The sequence below is a fragment of the Propithecus coquereli genome, unplaced genomic scaffold (genome assembly GCF_000956105.1).
Source record: "Propithecus coquereli isolate 6110/MARCELLA unplaced genomic scaffold, Pcoq_1.0 Scaffold1231, whole genome shotgun sequence".
Lineage (NCBI taxonomy): Eukaryota > Metazoa > Chordata > Mammalia > Primates > Indriidae > Propithecus > Propithecus coquereli.
In genome coordinates, this window is record NW_012136426.1 from 18,043 (window position 1) to 18,640 (window position 598).

The 598-nt window shown below is 27.6% G+C and overlaps 1 protein-coding gene across 1 annotated transcript in view; it reads right to left on the reverse strand.

Annotated features, from left to right (window-relative positions):
* Positions 1 to 55: 55 nt before the first annotated feature.
* LOC105805000 (olfactory receptor 5H2-like) overlaps positions 56 to 598 on the reverse strand; it is a 6,043-nt gene continuing 5,500 nt past the window's right edge. Inside the window, exon 4 of the mRNA XM_012637782.1 lies at positions 56 to 72. Coding sequence (XP_012493236.1) covers positions 56 to 72 — 17 coding nt within the window. The remainder of the gene's footprint in view (positions 73 to 598) is intronic.

Consider the following 598-nt stretch of genomic DNA (forward strand, 5'->3'; position numbering starts at 1 on the left):
AGTGTTGTTTAAGTAATCAATATAGCATGTGTAGAAATTCAATTTTTACTAGTCTCTAAATAACTTTAATGATAAAAATTTTGCTTAGCTGATTATTTAAAAACAACTGTTCCTTAAATGTGCTCCCAAACCAAGAGCATCAACATTGCTCATCAAACTCTAATGATGGAGCTTATCAACCTATTAATATGTTTTCACAAGTTCTCCAGGTGATTATTATGTTCACTGAAGTTTGAGAAACTTTGTTTTTATCAGAAACAAACAAAAAGGAGTCTAGAAAAAGAGGTCTAGACAAAAGAGGTTCTGATAAACACACAATACACATAATAGTTAAGATTCTAACATAGCTAGTTAACAACCCACTTGTAAAAAATACTGTTCTACTTTTGATTGGTGGTTGTCACTTTTTTTCTAATTCCTAATTACATTATTTCTTTCAACATAGGCTAGGATGATTATATCAGCAATTTCCTAAGTATTAGAAAGTATTATAAAATGATGAAAAAAATATATAAGTGTATATATATAAAGACAGAGAAACTAAAAATTCTTTTAAATCTCCAAATTAAGGAATGAATACACCTTAATTCTTAATACT